The 18,223-nt window shown below is 38.7% G+C and overlaps 1 protein-coding gene across 4 annotated transcripts; it reads left to right on the forward strand.

The window, feature by feature from the left end:
- The first annotated feature begins 1,439 nt into the window (after positions 1 to 1,439).
- Positions 1,440 to 14,851, forward strand: ttll4 (tubulin tyrosine ligase-like family, member 4). 4 transcript variants are annotated; one of them, XM_084121777.1, is made up of 20 exons: positions 1,440 to 1,480; positions 2,477 to 2,555; positions 5,057 to 6,438; positions 7,172 to 7,242; positions 7,376 to 7,421; positions 8,830 to 8,948; positions 9,653 to 9,763; positions 10,341 to 10,417; positions 10,593 to 10,787; positions 10,869 to 10,951; positions 11,038 to 11,166; positions 11,259 to 11,381; positions 11,543 to 11,641; positions 11,754 to 11,888; positions 12,337 to 12,474; positions 13,102 to 13,198; positions 13,365 to 13,575; positions 13,666 to 13,736; positions 14,010 to 14,059; positions 14,164 to 14,851. In XM_084121777.1, exons 3-20 carry the CDS (start codon positions 5,129 to 5,131, stop codon positions 14,339 to 14,341), a joined length of 3,243 nt encoding a protein of 1,080 aa, XP_083977903.1. In that variant the 5' UTR covers positions 1,440 to 1,480; positions 2,477 to 2,555; positions 5,057 to 5,128; the 3' UTR covers positions 14,342 to 14,851. The 4 variants fall into 4 exon arrangements, with proteins under 4 accessions (XP_083977903.1, XP_083977904.1, XP_083977905.1 ...); XM_084121778.1 differs by having other exon boundaries at positions 1,442 to 1,470; positions 2,470 to 2,555; XM_084121779.1 differs by lacking the exons at positions 1,440 to 1,480; positions 2,477 to 2,555 and having other exon boundaries at positions 6,061 to 6,236; positions 6,332 to 6,438.
- Positions 14,852 to 18,223: the final 3,372 nt, after the last annotated feature.

Consider the following 18,223-nt stretch of genomic DNA (forward strand, 5'->3'; position numbering starts at 1 on the left):
ACAGATATTTTGCTGTAAATTTAAAAGTAATGTGTTACTTTATTAGTTACTTGAAAAAAGTAATCTGATTACGTAACTCAAGTTACTGTAATGAGTTACCACCAACACTGGTTTTACGTTCTGAAACTCACAGGATATTCTTATATGACCTCTTATATGTTAAAAGTTTTATTTCTCAGTTCAAGACCCTTTTAAGTATACACAACACAACCTAAATTATAATATTCCAGGCATTCCTTTTATGTTATTTATTTCATTATTTATTTATATTATTTACTCAGATATGTTCGCCCTGAGGACTGTACTTCAACCATGGCCTAGTTAGTGTGAATTGTCTTGACAGATTTCCATGGTAATGTAACCCTATCCAATGGCATGTCAGTCTCTCTACTGAAGAAAAGATCTGATCAAGCTCTCTCTCACCTAAGAATCTTACATGATAGCACAGCATTGTGATTTCATGAGGGTCGCTGAAAGGGTACAAGCTTATCTTTGATTCAGCCTGAAAGGTAGGCCTACATTGCAGAGCTTAATGTATAGCCACCAGGGTACGTTTAACAGAATGTGTGTTCTATAGCTATAGCAACTGTTTGCTTTGTTCACTAAGTGTGTGTGTGTGTGTGTGTGTAAGGGCACAACATCATGGTGACCTGCTGAAAGTTTGAATTGCAGGTTGTTTGTCACTATGCATATTTAATTTTAAGTGCATGTGAGATGGTGATACTGGGTTACTTCATTCTGTAAAGGAGTTTTCAATAACTGGAAAGGATATTGGATGAGTTTAGTCATCTACGCTCAGGCTTTACCACAGAAAACGTCAATCGGAGCTTTTTTCACATCTATCTGGGGTAAAATTGTTTTGTCTATCTGTATTTAAATTTACTTGTGTATATCTATCTATCTATCTATCTATCTATCTATCTATCTATAAATGCGTTATGCCGATTATTGTCACACTTATTATAGTGAGTAGGCTATATAGGCTATATATATACATTATGAATTGTTGGAAAAAAGTTATTTACCTCATCTAACTTTTACTAGAAATGTTTATTATGGTTCAGACCAGTGTTATTTTAGGATTATTTACATAGTAGGCTATTGTATTATAATGCCTATTTTTTAATTATCTTTCATTTTTATCTTCAGTTTTCATTTTTTTTTTTTTTTTTTTTTGCGTAAGTTTCATTATTTATTTATTTTTTCTATTTCTACCAGTATAGAACTTTCATTTTAATTTCCGCTTTAGTAATTTTAGTAGCCCTACTTAACTTGTGATTTCAGTTAACGTTAGGTGCCAATACAACATTTCTCATTTCTGTTTTACGTTTTTTATATGACATTTATATTTACATTTTATAGGCCTATTCTTTTTCAATTACAGCCTGTATATGAGTGTGTGTGTGTGTGTGTGTGTGTGTGTGTGTTGCTGTCAGACAGACAGGCAGCAGCGCAGGCAGCACGAGGAGGGAAACAGCTAGTGATGGGCATTCCGGCTCTTTTCCGTGAGCCGGCTCGTTTGACTCGGCTCACTGAAAAGAGCCGGCTCTTTTTGACTCACAAACGGCTCTTTAAAAAATATATGTTTTAACTCGCTGAAACTTAAAGTCCACCACACAACTGTGCAACGTGACTATTCACATATTTAATTGTCCATAACAACCCAAAAACTAGCCTGCTTGTCTTGCACATCTAATTAATGGGCAAAGTTATGACTGACTATTTTTCTTACCTTCTTTTTTTACTTTTTAATGTGGATATTACTGAGCTTGTAGAAGTTTAGCTCTTGCGTTCTTCTGAACATCTTGCGCTGCAATTGCCCGATGTCATTTCTGAGTCATATCAGACCATTATCTGTCTCTCTTTTAAATGCATATTCCACAGTGGTAGTACGATTGGCTGTTTTAAAATATAATTAATATCGAAACAAAATAACCCAGGCGGTCTCATCTAAGAGACGTTTAGGCCTCCTCCAATAGTACTGACAGCTGGGCATAGCTTGCAGGTTTGCTTATAGCAAACTTTTTTCATTTGTTTGGTTCAACCGCCACCCGCCCGAATTTAATTAAAATATTATTTTTCGTCACGTCATCCGCCTGATCCGCGGTTTATCCGCATCTCTAGTGTGTGTGTGAGTTTGCTCGGCACTCCCTCATGCAGTTTAATTGGTTGACATCGCGTGTATGATTGACAGGAACAGAATGTGAGGCTGATCAGACAGTCGAAACAAATGTGTGTGCGCCTTTAGGCCTATATAATTATGTTTTTGTTGGTTTTTGAATTAGTCAATTATTTTAAATGCAATTAAAATCATTCATTATTTCATTATTAGCCTACATAATGATTTAATTTCTATAGGCTATATTTTTAAAAATAGAGTCGGCTCTTCAGATATGCGAGCCGGCTCCCGTCGTTCACCTACAAGAGCCGGCTCTTAGATCCGGCTCATTCGCGAACGACCCATCACTAGAAACAGCACGAGGCGGCAGGCGGGCTTCTCGAGCGCGCGGGAGACTCTGAGGCAAAACTATAAATTACCCTGTCAGCCCGAGCCGGTAAGACGCTTTTTTTTTATCACTTACTGAAAAAGTCTGTGTGTAGCAATAAACGTTAGTGTTAAACAAAACGGGTTCGTCCCGTGCTCGAGGACGCTGGTGATGTGTGTCATGAGAAAGTATTGTTAGCCCAGTGTGAGGCGACTGTTGTGTGCTGAGCTAACAGGCTAACAGTTACCCTCGCTTTGGCTGTGTCCCAAAATCTAGTACGCTGTCTACGTAGACCTCATTTATTACGGCTATGATACCTAAAATCGCATTCTAGTTAGTTAGGCAGATCACTAGGATTTGATGACAGAGGCCTTATGTCTGCTTAGACTCCATTCAGAACAATATAGCACAGTTCATACATGTATGTCGATACATGTCTAAGACCACTGAAAGCCCAAAATATTGATTATTCATTATAACAAGTTGGGTTTAATGTCTGAAGCGAAGGGAAGGTGTTGGTCTTAGCTAGTTTAATAGGATTCAGACTTAAGTGTGAAAAGATCAAGCTTTTTAACACTGTGGATATTTCAAAACCGTGTGAGCTGCCTAAGTTATACAGAAAACATTTTGGGCTTTATAGGTGCCCATCATCCCAAGTGCCCTTATAGTTCATTATCAGACTAACGTTAAACACAGTATCAGATAAGTACTTTAATATTACTCCACATTACATTCAAGAATACTATGGTACATGTTCAAAAACATGGTGTTAGTATGGTCCTTTGGTAACGTTATATGGACCGTTCATGTGTAATTGGTGTCTATAAATCCAGTGCTATTTTTATCTTTATTACTTTAAACCTTGAATTATTGAATTCATTTAAAGGGGTGGTATAATGCCCTTTTCACAAGATGTAAAATAAGTATTTGATTTCTCCAGAGTGTGTATGTGAAGTTTTCACTCAAAATACCCCACAGATATTTTTATATAGCATGTTATAGTTGTCACTTTTTGAGGGTGAGCAAAAACGCACCGTTTTTCTGTCTGTCCCTTTAAATGCAAATGAGCTGCTGCTCCCGGCACAGAGGGCGGAGCTTCAACAGCTTGTGTCCTTTTGCCTCACACAGACATGCACTGAAAATTTCAAAAACTTTTAGCCTTTTATGTTCAAACCGGAGTCAGGGAGAGACTCAAGAAGAAGTGACATGTAGAATGCAACAGGACATTTCTGAATGGTTAGTTGAAGAATGTATGTAGCTTAGGCTATGTGTAGTCATCTTCTAGTCATTGATTAGCATATTCTGTCATGATAATCTATAAATCATGTTCTGGGGACGGGGTTTATGTAAATGTTAGGGTTAGTGATGTCACTAACCCTGGAGGAATGTCGCAGCCGTATCTGTTATTACTTGTGTATTGTTTTAAGCATTAATAAAAAAAATTTTTTTTTTTTTTTTTTAAAAGTCCCTACCAGCCGTTTGTTGTAGTCCTTAAAAAGCCATTTCTTTAAAAGCACATATCTCCCTTTTCTTTGAATTTTGAGCATTGCAACTTTGCAGATGTTGTTTATGCTCAAACAGCAACATCACTTTTCTTTTTTCAAATAAGAAGGACCATAACTACACCACCTCCTGCCAAAAAGGTTTGTTCTCCCCATTGTTCAAGACATGGTGGTTACGGCCTTGTCTCTTAGAAATAGTTTTACAGTGATTTCTAGCCAGACTGACATCTGCAAGATTAAATATAAATTATTATCTATATAATAAGTCTCCAATAAATCCCTAAATGTAGAGAGTGATTTCACACTGGCCTGCAAGCATGTTTTACTCTACACACAAAAAAAAGCGATATATGCTATTAAATATTTTAGAGTTGAGCAAATCCAGATTTTTTTTTTTAAAAGATTTTCCATGAGTTTTCTAGGTCTGGAAATGACCGGTTTTAAAATTCCGTGATATTTGTTGATTTTCCATTTCAGGATTTTCTAGATGGCCACTAAAAATTAAAAGATGTCCATCTTTCATCCATTTTCATCATCCATTTTCACGTTACAATTCATTTTGGATTTTGTGTATATACAGTTAAAGATCTGGAATTGTTGTCATTTGCAAATAATATATATATATATATATATATATATATATATATTATTTTTTTATTATTATTTATTATTCTTTTATTTTTTTCACTCTCCTAATATGCTGAAAACGGCTCATGAATCTCGTAAATATATTTGAAAAATATTTTTGAAAACTGAAATTTGACAAAGTTAGAGTAGAGTAGTTTGCATCACTGGATGATTTTTTTGGTTGTTTAACATTTCAGTCTGTATCATATTTGTCTTCTGTGAACAGTAAGGCCTGCCTTCTTTGATTGAATAGGCCTTCTTAATCATTTTGACATTTAGACTGCTGAGGCAGACCAGCCTAAGATCTGAAAGTCATATCTGATTATTACAAAATGTCTATGGTGGTTATGGCCCTGCTGAAAGGCTCAAAATGGTATTGACACTCCACATGGAGCATTTAATCAATAACTGGTGTTATTTCTCTCTGTTTCACGGTTGTAGCCCCTCTACCCTTCGCTTCTTCACTTATGCGTGTGCCTGAACCCATGCCAGGGGGGTGTGAGATGGCAATTAATGGCCTCCAGTGGAGCTGAAGACGCAAGGAATGGGGCATCCCGGCCTGCCCTCGTTGTCCAAGCCAAGTCCGCTGTAGTCCATTCACCCAATGCACGAGGCTCCTTCAACGCTGAAAGAAAGAGATTTCAGGGCGGCGCGGGTGATTCGCTGCCTCAGCCGAATGTGAGAGTGCTGTATGATCAGCCCTACTGTGTCTCAGGGATCCCCACACAACGTGCCTATCCACACGTGCCTACCATAAGAGTCAGCCGCGTTCAGAGCACAAGCGCGAGGTCTTTGAATGGTGCTAGTAATGGTTTAAGGACACACGGTGTTAGATCGAAGAGCTTGCCTCATATTAACGCTGCTCCTGCTGCATGCCATAGCCACAGTCAGCCCCATTGGAACCTTGAATCATTTAGGTTCAAGTCAGGGCTGTTGGGTAAAAGGGCCTTTTCGCCTCAGCTGTCCGTTTGTCCTGCCTGTCCCTCTCCACCCAAGTCTTCTTCTCAGAGGTTTGTAATTGAGAAGATCATGCCTACTAATCAGTCTTTGCCTTGGACGAGCAACAAGCTCAGGGATAACAGCAATGGAGTTATGCGGCCCCCAAATGCCAAAATGCCCTCGTACTCCAAACAAGAGACCAATGACCTGCACAGTCCTGCCAATATCATAACCGGCTGCAATGGGACATATACACGAGGCCTCAAAGCAGATGCAATGAAGCCTCCCCAACCGAGCGTGCCTTTAAAAAACGTATGCACGGATGTGCTTTTGAACCACAGCAAGGCGGCCAAGGATTTGAGGCAGTTTGAGAAGGTCATAGTGGAAGACACTAGAGCAAATGAGCTGGATTGCTGCGTAGGACATGGTGCCAGTGAAGCTTCTCAGAGAGTGACGAAAATCAGCTCTGAGGCAGAGTTCACCACTGTTCAAAAACTCAATGTACATGCAAGACACAGGACACTCAACATTCTGAGCAACATAAAACATCTCACAGATAGTTCTGTGCCCACCTGCCTTATTAATGAAGATAAGGAGTCTTGTTTTGCACCCATGGAAACCAACAGTGCCCTCAGTTTTGATGTAATGGATGAGAAGTGTCCCTCTGCTGTTCTTTGTGATGGTAAGATGCATGGAGGTGATTGTGCCATTCCAGAGGTGACTGGCCACAATACGGCCTCTCCTCATTCACCATCTGTTTACACCGTCACAAACCAGATATCTGCCATTCATCTCACGAAAGAGGAAAGTTGTCAGGCCTCTCAGATGGACACAAGCCCCTTGAAACTTAATGGAGAGGAGGAAGATAATTCAGAGATTCAGAGGTGTGTGCTTTTAATAGTTTTTTTTTACACACACACACACACACACATATATATATATATTATATTAGACGCAGTACTATTAAAAATTTGGGGGTCTGTAAGATTTTTTTTTAATGTTCATGAAAAAATCTCTTCTGATCACCAAGGCTGCATTTATTTGATTAAAAATAGTTAAAAGAGTAATATTGTGAAAGTACTAAAGTTTAAAATAAGTTTTATGTTTCAAAATATTTTAAAATGTAATTTATTCCTGTGGTGGGAATTTTCAGCATAATAACTCCAGTCTTCATAGTCACATGATCCTTCAAATATCATCTAATATGCTGTTTTGCTGCTCAAGAAACATTTTTCATTATAAAGAATGTGAAAACCAGTTGTGTTGCTTAATTTTGTTGTGGAAACCATACACTTTTTCAGGATTCGTTAAAGAATAGAAAGAAGAACAAAATAAAACTTTTGTAACCCTATAAATGTCTTCACTGTCACTTTTGGTCAGTTTAATTCATCCTTGCTGAATGAAAGTATTAATTTCTTTTAAAAAAATCTTACTGACCCCAACTCTTGGATGGTAGATCAACTAATTGGTTTGACTGAATCATTAAAACTTGAATGAACAAATCGTTTGCATTTTGGACCTAAGTTAAACCACCCATATATTGTGCACCTCATATAAAAGTCACATGTCAAATGTCAATGATCAGGGTTTTTTTCTGTATCGTAATTCACTTTTCAGACAGGCAATGCTACTAGATGTTGATGAGGAGGAGCTTCCAGATCAGCTGGAGAATGACTTCAGTGATGATGGTAACAACTGCTTCTTTCTGTGGATTTAACCTGTGTTGTCAGAACTCTTTTAGCAAATTGTTTTTGAATGATGTTATATTTTTTCATTGTCTGACTGTTTTAATAAAAAACAATGTTACTTTTTGCTCCTCAGATGATTGTGATGTCTCCTCAACAACGTCCTTGGCAGCCTCGTCCAAGTAATTAGGCTTTTATCTTTAAAACATTCAGCATATAAGGATGAATTGCACTGCTTTACATTGTGTTTCTTAACTCTCTAGAAATTGTGGTGGAAATCCACCACCTGTAAAGTGAAGTCAGGCCTCTCAATGGTAAAACTTAAGCAAGGTTTTAATCACAAGCCCTGGTAGATTAATATTTATGATTAGTACCGTCATGCATATTAATTTATCATGAATAAAGACTCTTTCAACATGATAGTCTATATAAAATCCAAGCTGCTGAATTTTGCCACAAAACGCATATACGAGTGATACATTTTCCACAAAATATTCCCTGTACACACTGAGGTCCAGAGTTTTTTCATCAGATTTTTAGTTCAGCTACAGTATTTTGCAAATACCCTTTTTTATCTTTTTGCTGATTCAAAGATCTCTTTCTGTTAGCTAATCCTGGCTTTGTGCTTGTTGCTGGTGATCTGCCAAAGGCTTACTTTTGACAGAGGTTTTGAATGCAAAGTAAGGCTGACTATGTAAGCTAGATTACATCTCTTATATACTTTTTCTTATGACTTTACATGTTTCTCTTCTAGTCACCTGACATCACCATGGTGATGACCAACACACAGAGGAGGACCTTACAATTTTTTTGTTTGTTCTAGTGGTTGCTGTCAGAGAAAAGCTTTAAACCCAGAGGCCTGTAGAAAGGTCCCACAATTGTTCTTGTATGATAGAAGTAGAACTATCCCTCTATAACAGGAAAATGAGTCTCTAGTGAATTGTCAGGCCCGTGGAGCCATTGTCATGAAGTGACGTCCAGCTGATGGGTTTGTTTGTAGTAGGTGTTTTCTGGTTTTGCTTTTCCCACTCAAAGTAAATGCCCATGTTGAGTGTAAGGCCATTTTGAATCAACTTCAGCGGTTCTACATGACTGTCACGTGAGTTATGTTGCTTTCTGTATCCGTTTTCCACTGATTTATTAAGTTGACTTATACTGTATGCTTGTCTGGGTGTTCGATTCAAATATCATTTTTATTGGAATCTCTTTCTGAAGTGGTTTATTTTTATATGAGGAAGCTGGCTGTTGACAGGTCCTTAAAGCAAATAGTACAAGAATCTTTGTATAAGAGTATTTTGGTTCAAGAATTCAAAACTGGTTTGTGATTCTTATTGCAATTGTAATATGATCACAAAATGGGTATGTCTGTCGGAGTTGCTGTTTTTTGTGCTAATTTCAACAGAGCTGAGAGTATTACACTATTATTGCCAGCTGAAAGCATCTTCAAATGAGCCAAAATGTTTATTAAATTAAGTGTCGGGGAATGTGTAGATTTTTCTAAGTAGGGGTTCTGAATACATTCTGAGTTTGTAGATTCTGTTGTTGGCCTGCTAATATAAATATATATGTTTTTTTGTGTTTTTTCTTTAGTGTGGAGGAGCCTATTAGTCCTGATGTGGAGGGTGATCTGGTGGAGAGACCCGCACTTGTTTCCAGTCTCTTCCCTCATATGTCCCCCACACTGTACTTCAGCACTGCCAATGAAAGAGGTTGGCACACACAAAAAGCTCTGACTTTAAAGGGATAGTTCACCCAAAAATGAAAATTAGTCCATGATTTACTCACCCTGAAGTCATTCTAGGTGTATATGACATTCTTCTTTCAGACAAATACAATTGGAGTTATATTAAAAAATGTCCTGGCTCTTCCAAGCTTTATAATGGGAGTGAATGGGTGTATGTCTTTTGGCGTAAATCGCATCGATATGGCTGTCTGCCGGAAGCTATTTATTTTAGTCGATAAAGTTCAATATTGATATTTTTCTTACATGAACGCATCGCTTCACTTCAGAAGGCCTTTATTAACCCCCGGAGACACGTGGAGCACTTTAATCATGAATGGATGCGCTTTGATGGACTTCCAAAGACATGCACCTATTCACTCCCATTATAAAGCCTGGAAGAGCCAGGACATTTTTTTAATATAACTCCGATTGTATTCGTCTGAAAGAAGAATGTCATATACACATAGGATGACTTCAGGGTGAGTAAATCATGGGCTAATTTTCATTTTTGGGTGAACTATCCCTTTGAAGCATCTTTCTTATAAATGACACTAGGATCCGTTATTACCTTTATCAGACACATATTTGGCAGTATATGAAGAGATTTTTAAAGACACATTTTTCTCTTTTAAAAAAAACAGCTCTTGTGTTTTAAACATTATGTTGTAACATTTTCTTCACACTTTACAGTGGAGCTGTTGCCTGCTGAACAGAGGAAGCTACTCAAATGGAAGATAACTACAGTCACTCCCAATGTGGTGAAAAACACCATCTCCAGATCACACTTCAAAGCTACCAAGAGTGAGTCAGTCGCTTCTGTTTTGCGATTATTCAAACTATTATTTGAGCTGACCTCGCTTTTCCGATGAGCATGAGCAGCAGTACATGAGTGGAGCGTTCGCATGGCCCGTGAGCAACTTAGTGGAGCACATGTGCATAGTGCGGAATATTGAGCGCAGCGTCACTGTGGCGTATATTTTCGGCTGTTTTTCTATTCTGTTTGTTTTTCCAAAAACCAAAATGTCATTTTCATCCATACTAATATACAATGCCATGTTTATTTGACAACTAGATTATGAAACAACCTAGAGAAGAGAATAAATGCAGGGAAATGTATGACAAATTAAATCAATATGTGTTCTGAAATCACTCAATGTCAAACATGTTAAATATCATCTGACTGGATGGATTCATAGTCTGTGCCCATCATACAGTGTGCATTTTTCTTTGAAATCCGCCAACTCTGACTGCCGAAAATCTGCAGACTGGCTCTGATTTTCAGCAACCAGTGCTTACTCATCCAGACTGCAAAAGTTATGTCATGAATTCCAGCCTATAGTCTGCAGTCTGTTGTGTCATGTGCTGTTCTTAATTCTAGAGAGTCATGATTGGCTGGGCTGCTGGGGTCACCATATGAAGTCACCAGGGTTCAAGGCTATTAGAGAGTTTCAGAAGGTAAGATTATCATATGTGTATTACCATTGTGTAATAGAAATCCATCAAGGTTAAATGTTTATTAAATGACCGGGAAATGCTCTGTCAAGTTGCTGGTGTTATTTTGACACATTTCGTAATTGCCTTATACTTCCTGTCAGCTGAGTATTAACAAGCATGCATTTCTGTTTGGCAGCTGAACCACTTTCCAGGCTCCTTTCAGATCGGCCGGAAGGACCGACTTTGGAGGAACCTGTCCAAGATGCAGGCACGCTTTGGCAAAAGAGAGTTTGGCTTCTTCCCACGCTCCTTTATTCTCCCACAGGATATCAAGCTGCTGAGGAAGGCCTGGGAGGATGGAGGCAGCAAGCAGAAATGGATTGTCAAACCGGTAACATTACATCACTAGAGTTGTTGTGAAATTGCTTTCTGAGATTCTTGTCATTGACATGCTGCCGTTTCTCGCATTTAGCCTGCATCTGCTCGTGGAATTGGCATTCAGGTCATTCACAAGTGGAGCCAAATGCCACGCAAGAGACCACTCCTCGTGCAGAAGTAAGTTGGACGACCTCAAAACATATTTAATTCCTCGTTGAGAGAGGTTTCTGATCTTTTAAACGATGTGGTCTGCGTTTCTGCAGGTATCTTCACAAGCCCTACCTCATCAGTGGGAATAAGTTTGATCTACGCATCTACGTGTATGTGACTTCTTACGACCCACTCCGTGTTTACATCTTTAACGATGGACTAGTACGCTTTGCAAGCTGCAAGTGAGTACATGTCATTCAACAAAGCCTTTAAAAGTATGCTGATGTGGTGGGTTTGCTCATTTAAACTCATGTTTTTTTTTTATTCAACACAGATACTCTCCTTCTATGAAGACCCTCAACAACAAGTTTATGCACCTTACAAACTACAGTGTAAATAAGAAGAACTCTGAGTATCAGAGTAACAGCGATGACAAGGCCTGTCAGGGCCATAAATGGTAAGAATAAAGAGTTATTACACAGGTATTCAGGGTGAGTCTGTCCTGCACTTGTAAGGTGGTTTGTGAATTAATCAGCAGCCAGCTCATGGCCTCAAGATAACCATTATAAGTTAAATTTTAGAACTGGCCTCAGAATCATAAAATTTTATTTAATGCAGGGCTTTGAAGGCACTGTGGCAATACTTGGGCTCTCAGGGTATAAACACCACTCTCATCTGGGAGAAGATCAAAGATATGGTCATCAAAACCATCATTGCGTAAGTGTCCTGTGATTTCTTGTCTAGTTTTGTATTTGCAGACTGTCCTTGTATATGTGCACACTGTTCATCTAAACTGAACCTCAGTGTATTGTCTCTCTTCCCATGGCAGGTCTGACCCCTATGTGAACTCACTGGTGAAGATGCATTTACGTTCTTCCTATAGCTGTCATGAGCTGTTTGGCTTTGACATCATGTTGGATGAGAATCTGAAGCCATGGGTGCTGGAGGTGAACATCTCACCCAGGTACAGCATACAGGAAATCCTACAGCTGAAGCTGTTCAGACTTTACAGTTGGCAGGCAACTTTAGGTCAAGCCATTAGTTACTAAGTTAATAACCATCAGTTACACTGATGTTAGGAGCAATGTTATTTTACTTGGTTATATTAATTATTGGAATAATCTGAGTGTGTGAATCCCAGTGTTTGTTTGGCACACAAAGGAGGGTAACTCACTAACAAATTTACACTAAATAGTAAGTTTTCTAGTAGTGTCACTAGTACTGCTTATAGTTAGTCCCCAACATTATCAGTTCCTGTAGATTAAGATTTGGCCTCATAAATGCACTGAACCAGAGGATTTTTCCCATAAAATATGTTTCATAAATTTTATTTTTCCAAGCTGTTGTGTTCCATAGAATCCTGCAAACTGTATTAAATACTGTTATCATAATGTTTCCTTTTCTCTCTATAGTCTGCATTCGAACACACCCCTGGACGTCAGCATCAAGGGTCAGATGATACGGGACCTGCTGAATCTTGCTGGCTTTGTCTTGCCATTGAGAGAAGACCACGAGCCTTCCACTTCCAGTGCCAGCAGCTCCACCAGCAGGTCAGTTCTGGTTTTACATTGTTTCAAAATTTGTATATTGACTTGTTTGATTTTTGTATATTAATTGGTATTTTTATACATTACCACTCAAAAGTTTGGGGTCAGTACGTTTATTTATTTATTTATTTATTTTTACTTTATTACCACATTTATAATGTTAAAAAATATTTCTATTTCAAATAAATGCTGTTTGTTCAAACTTTTTATTCATCAAAGAAGCTGTTTTCAACTGATAATAATAAGGAAATGTTTCTTGATCAGCAAATCATCATATTAGAATGATTTCTGAAGGATCATGTGACACTGAAGACTAGAACAATGATGCTGAAAATTCAGCTTTACTATCACAGGAATAAATTACATTTTAAAATATATTAAACTAGAACAGTTATTTGATTTTTTTTTTTTTTTTTTTTTTTTGTGGAAATTTTTCTGTATTTTTGATTCAATAAATGCAGCCTTTGTGTGCATGAGATTTTTTTTTTTCAAAAAACTTTTGAAAAATCTTATCGACCCATAACTTTTGAATGGTAGTGTAAATGTATATTATTCATTTATTTCTTGTTGTTGTTGTTATTAAATGATTTATTTTAGCCTCTTATTGGAGTTTTACTGTATATTGTTCAGTTTATGTGGAGTGGTGCGAGAGAGATGGCGATCAGACATTTCGACTGATGAGAAAGTAAAGAGAGCTTTTTATCTGAGCCAGCGCTTTGGAGACCAGGTACTCAAACACACCCTGTCTTTATCATACATTTGTCACTGATGGTCACTTAAGCTACACAGATAGCCCTGGACAATCATCCAAGCTGGAAGTTACTGATAATACTAATGACTGCGTTACCTCAATTCCTCACACATTTGAATGAAATATGTTTTTGTCTGTGTAGGAATTCTGTGCCACAATCCTGGATGTGCTGACACCTGATGATGTGCGTGTCCTGGCAGAGAGTGAGGACGAGTTAAGTCGTACAGGAGATTTTGAGCGAGTTTTTCCCTCTCATGCTTCCTCCCGGTACCTCCGCTTCTTTGAGCAACCGCGCTACCTCAACATCCTCCTCAACCAATGGGAACAGAAATACTGGCTCAGCAGGAGCAAAGGTGTGTGTTTGCATTGCACTGTGCTTTGATCTGTACCTCTGGCTCGGTTTGTGTAGCTATCCATTTTGACTCTTTCCATACTTCATTTAGGTATCAATCTACTGAGGGATTTGTGTGAGAAGAGAGTGCACCTGGGGAATCTGGCAGATTCTGTTCATCACGTAAGTACTGATGAGGGTGCAGCTGCACCACAGTACACTATTGGAATTTGAGGTTTTGGATACAATACCTAAAGAAACTGCTTTATAAAAGTCCTGTAATGTGACAAATTTCTATACAGTAGATTGGTATCTGACATACAAATGGAAATCATCCCCAGCAATCTCTGTGATTTATGTATATATTTTTTTAAATCATGTTTACCTAAAACTACTAGTAAGGTAGTGGAAATCTGTGGAACTATATTTACGTTATATATGTGCTTGTATTCATAGTGGTCTTCCAAGTCGTATCATGGACATAGATCTCAGCTGTCTAGATCTAGGTATGTACACAACTACAACCATCCCTCACTGACAACTTGAATCTAACCTTATTCTCATGACCTTACTCTCATTCTTATGTCATGTCGCTCTCTCTGTTTCTCAGTGTGATGGTCAGTCAGAGATCTGATGCTGAAGACGAGGACTTGTCTGATCGGGAGGTTCAGTCAGTCACCATGAGTCTTCCAGACATGAGTTTGCTGAGTACTGTTAGCCTGAGTCCCAGTCCCACCTCCAGCTCCAGCCTGGTCAGTGACAGCCTGCCTTCTCACGACGACCTTTGAACTCGACCCCCCACAATTCAAACTGGACATTCAGAGCTTCTAAACTGTGTGTATACTTAACATCTCCGCTAAAGCTCCTAGTAGAGCTCTTAGAGTTGTGCAGTTCTGCATTTGGAGGGAAATAAGACGGGAAAACAGACTAAATAAAATAACTGGCCAAATGGATGAGTGTTAAAAGCAGTATTTTGATGCTGGAACACACAATACACGTATACACTGTGCATGTGGGTGGCAGGAAGAAAGCTCTTTTGTTTGGGGGTTTGATTGCATTTCCATATGAGCCTATAAATAATTTGGCTTTGTTTACATCAAAGGTCTATGTATAGTACAGGCCTCTTTTGGGCAGATTATTTTAAATGTGTGGGATGAAATATGAAGTTTGGAAAATATATACTATTGTAAAAATAAAAACATTCGCTGTCATGTCTTCTAAAGAAATTTGCATGCCTGGAAGAAGGGAGACAACATGCTCAGGTTAGGGTTTTTAAATTAAAATTGATATTTGAAATATGACTGTTTAATTCTTTCATAACCATTTTAATTAGGTCCTCAAAAGTGTTGAAATATTAAAGGAGAACTCCTTTCAATTTTAACATTGAGCTCATTTTTTTGTAAATTTGGAGTGCTGTCAGCACCCTGTTGACTTAAATGGGGCAAGTTTTAAACCTGATTTTAGCCTCTTAACATCCTTGATGTGTCATTACAAGTGCCCAGCCATGTGGAGTGATTCCTTCAGAGTGAACACGGTGAATCTGACTGCAATAGATGTGAAAGATAGTCGATTGTCGAGTTCTCCACTGTTGCTTAGTTACCTATGATCACGCGCGTGAACTCGACAATCGACTACTGTGGACTTCGACCGAAAACAGGATGTAAATACAGGTATGTGCGCAGCGCTGGCTGAAATAACATCACTTTTACTCCATCTTTCACATCTATTGCAGTCAGATTCACCGTGTTCACTCTGAAGGAATCACTCCACATGGCTGGGCACTTGTAATGACACATCAAGGATGTTAAGAGGCTAAAATCAGGTTTAAAACTTGCCCCATTTAAGTCAACAGGGTGCAAATTTTAAAAAGAGGATAACACGGTGTAGGCAACACCGATTTTTGTCGTTGTTCTCTGTACTGACAGCACTCCAAATTTACAAAAAAATGAGCTCAATGTTAAAATTGACCGGAGTTCTCCTTTAAGAGTGATCTGAGCATTTGAATGTGCGTGTTTACTACAGTATGCGCGTCGTTGTAAATGTGTCCATCGTATAAAGCCATTGTGTCACTTCAGAAGACATGAATTTGGATTCAAAATGGAGGGACAGAAGTCTCTCAGGTTAAAAAAAAAATGTCTTCATTTGTTTTTGAAAGTTGGACGAAAATCTTATAGGTTTGAAACGACATGAGGGTGAGTACATGATGACATAATTTACATTTTTGTGTGAATTATTCCTTATAAATACAGTAAGCTGAGTCTTGGATAAAACTAATTCTATATCACAAATCATATCGATACATCAACTATACAAATGGTAGCATTTTTATATTGCGAAATCTCAATATAACTATCGTTACACCCCTACTGACCGGTATTTCTGCATGGGTAGGTTACAGGAATAGTGTCTCATAGGGGCAGATTCCCTTTAGTATGTGTTTAGTTACTATTGAACACTTACTATGTGTTTACTTTTATAATAAGTGGTACAATTACTATTGCTCTTAGCGAATTGAGAAAACGGTGTGCAACAGTTGTTCTCAACTAGGGGTCTGGGAGCCCCAAAAAAACTTCTAAGGGGCCCTAAAAATTATATTTCTTATTTTAGTTACATTTTTCTTTCTTTTAAGAGGCACGGTTCCCATGGTCTTGGGAAAACCTGGATAAATGAGGAAGCTTAAATTTAAGTGTTATTTCTAGACCTGAAAAACTAGAGATGCTAGAAAAACTTATAAAAAAAAAAACCTAAATGTTTGTAATAAGAGTACAAAAAGAATGCATTTTCCAAACCATACCTTCCCTTTATCCAGATGCTCTTAACCCTATTATAAATGATTTATTTTTTAGAGGAGTCGGGACAGGACATGCGTCATTTGCCCGTACTTGTCACATCATATTCGTAAACAAACATGGCTTTGGAACATGGAAGGTGTGGGAGTAGCATGAAGATTGACCATGGACCACGCAAAGCAAAAAACCTCCGGGAATCAACTTTTGTAAAAACAAACACAATGTTAGTTAGGTATGTAACTGGTTCTGTGAATTCCGAATGACCGCCAGAGGTGGTGCTAAGCACCAGTGTATTATCGTAGCGCCAGCCAGATAGGTTATGAAAATATAACAGCAAAGTCCCGTCATGATGTAGGCCAAGTCTCAAGGGTATAATCCGCAGTAGCCCGGTGCCCAGCCTCGGAATGCTTTCTTGCGCATTCCAAATCACAAAGAACTGAATGTCTGGAATTCACAGAACCACAGTTACAGTACATACGTAACTAGCATTCTGTTTCATTCCTCCTGACCACTAGAGGCGGTGCTAAGCACTAATGGATGACACATACAGTACCAACACAGTTATGAGAAATAACTGGCCACGACACCCAATGGTTCAAATGGTGGTGCACAAAGGAATTTGAGTACGAGCAGTCCCACTCACGAAAAGGCATAAAACAAACCGCCTTTAAATACCTTTGTTAGAAAATTACTAACAAGGTTATGAGATCCCAAAGAAGGACCATCAACTGGAGCATAAGCAGATATGATGGCAACACACACTTTTAAGGTAGGAGTTGCTTTATTGTCTTCTAATAGATGTTGTAAGAAACTCTTTACTTTTTTGCGCATTACAGTGAATTGCAATTCCTTGATCCTCACACCAAGAAGAAAAAATCCTTGAGCCAGCAGCATGAAGCGTGTTGAAGTAGCCCTGGCATTACCAATGGTGTTGATTACTGCTGATTCATAACCACAATTACAGTGAACTGGACCCATTGGCCAGACCCAAAGCTGAAGACGAGACAAATCTGGATGGCAAACACACCCGTTTGGCGGAGAGAGGTTCCCTCTGAGATTCTTTCTGAAGGGGAGCTGTCATGGTTGGCCCTGCAAATTATTTAGATTAGAAGAGGAAACCATGGTTTGGCTGGCCATTGAGGTGCAACTAAAAGTACTCATATATTCAGTATAATGTCTCCCATAGAAGTGAAAATGGAGGGAACGCATACAGGCTGTCTATTGGAACTGAGGCACAGAAGGGTCCACATTCGACGGCCCTTATGTGGAATTACAGGCAAGAAGCAGCTGCCAGATAGTATTCTCTGCTCAAGTTACATAAGTTACTGACTCATATGCCTTCAATAATGTGTCAGTATGTCCAGTTCTTATTGCTTCATCATACAATATCACCAATGCTGCCACTGGCTGTTTGATCTCGGGTGCCCGATTCCCATGATGGAATCAGCCTCGGCCATTGAAGCTAGAGTACAGGCTGTCTTTGACCTCCTTCTTGGCACATTGGTACCTGCAAGTGCACTGGAGAATTCTGTCATGAAGTTCACACACGATTGCATGTAAGGTTCCACCAATTCTTCACTATAGAAATGCAAATTGGATGCACTCATAGAAAGGACATCCAGTTCCATAGTACGCAGAAGTTGAAAGCCACCCTGATCTACTGGTGTAGGTATGGCTGATACTGGGGGTTGTAAAGATTAAAGAAGGCGTTTCATCTCTGCCATTTCTGAAGAGAGGGAAGCAAAAGTCTTTGACCGTAAATGTTCAGGTGTTTTTCTCTTTGTTGGTGGTGTGCCAGTCGTTGCTGATGCATAATACTTTTGAACTTGCAGTGGGGCTAAACCTTGTTGAGCTAGGCTAACAGACGACTAATTCTGCAAG

This window comes from Abramis brama (assembly GCF_963993115.1).
Source record: "Abramis brama genome assembly, chromosome: 8".
Classification (NCBI taxonomy): Eukaryota; Metazoa; Chordata; class Actinopteri; order Cypriniformes; family Leuciscidae; genus Abramis; species Abramis brama.

Excerpts from the sequence above, each read along its gene's own strand:
- ttll4 (XM_084121777.1), top strand. The coding sequence starts at position 5,129 with ATGGCCTCCAGTGGAGCTGAAGACGCAAGGAATGGGGCATCCCGGCCT. Across the intron at positions 12,475-13,101 it reads GCCAGCAGCTCCACCAGCAG|TTTATGTGGAGTGGTGCGAG; the intron begins GTCAGTTCTGGT and ends TATATTGTTCAG. Across the intron at positions 14,060-14,163 it reads TCTCAGCTGTCTAGATCTAG|TGTGATGGTCAGTCAGAGAT; the intron begins GTATGTACACAA and ends TCTGTTTCTCAG.